The sequence below is a fragment of the Aspergillus ruber genome (assembly GCF_000600275.1).
Source record: "Aspergillus ruber CBS 135680 unplaced genomic scaffold scaffold00083, whole genome shotgun sequence".
Taxonomy (NCBI): domain Eukaryota; kingdom Fungi; phylum Ascomycota; class Eurotiomycetes; order Eurotiales; family Aspergillaceae; genus Aspergillus; species Aspergillus ruber.
In genome coordinates, this window is record NW_024467379.1 from 4402 (window position 1) to 5450 (window position 1049).

A 1049-nucleotide genomic window follows, 5' to 3' on the forward strand; every position below is an offset into this window, starting at 1 on the left:
GGAATTTTATATAACTATCTTGAAATCCTTGAAACTCCCTACATCTTCTGGTGTCGACAATGAAGGGGAACAACTCTTGCAGTCTCTGCGGGAATGAAAAACCCCTTTTGCAACACCAAGATGAATCTGGATAAAAAATCAACTAAATCTAACTAGACAATCAGTTATTTACCATTACCAAGGCGATGAAAGTATCCTGGCTCATGGATAACACGACGTGGCCGGGTTGTTGTAGGATGAGATTGTGGGATTGAAATTTCTGGCTGGCTTGTCATGGAATGAGCTTGTGGATTAGTGAGTGATGGATGAATAGCAGAACATCGCTGGTAAGACTGCATTGAAGGAAGGTTGAGGACTGCATTGAAGGAAGGTTGAGCCCATCATCCTCATCATCATCCTCAAATCCACCTAAATCCTCCTCGTCACCGATATAGTTGACTTCCAATTCAACGATCAAATCCTTATATCCAACATCCTTCTGCTCATCATTGTCATCATCCTCAAGAAATGTGTATTCCCGTTTCAGCTCAAAGCGATCGGCAGACATTTGAATCATGATTGCTTCGATTGTTTCGGGCGCAAGGCGGTTATGGCGATAGTGGCAAACATCCCGAGCAGTACTGAAAATATTCTCAACACCAACACCACTTGCTGGAACTTTGCTGGAACTCCTAGAAAATCACGGGCCATTCGAGAAAGGATCGGGAAACGGGGTGCATTATCACGCCACCAGTCAAGGACATTAGGAACTGAACCAAGTGGTAAGGTTGCTTCAAAGTCACCATGGTTAGAATTATTAACAACATCATAAATTCGAAAGTAACAAAAGACTAACGCTCCTCATCCAGATATTTCTGGAGTTCAATGTATTGATGATTCTGTGATTGTTTGTCCGAGTTAAATTGTTGGTTGTATCGGCGACGCTTGTACTGGTGAAGAGCTCGATCAATTGCATTCAGATTGGTGGAAGATGCAGTCGCTTCATTGACCACTGGATATCTGTTTCGGTAGTAGGAAAAGACTTTTCTTAGTACATCCTCATATTTAAT

At 42.2% G+C, this 1049-nt stretch overlaps 1 protein-coding gene across 1 annotated transcript; it reads right to left on the reverse strand.

Annotated features, from left to right (window-relative positions):
* EURHEDRAFT_417964 (uncharacterized protein) lies at positions 1-1049 on the reverse strand (the record flags this gene model as incomplete). Its single annotated transcript, XM_040783320.1, is given in 3 exon segments — positions 1-332; positions 356-651; positions 663-1049. Coding segments are annotated over 3 exon segments (385 nt in total), but the record flags the coding sequence as incomplete, so codon positions are not given.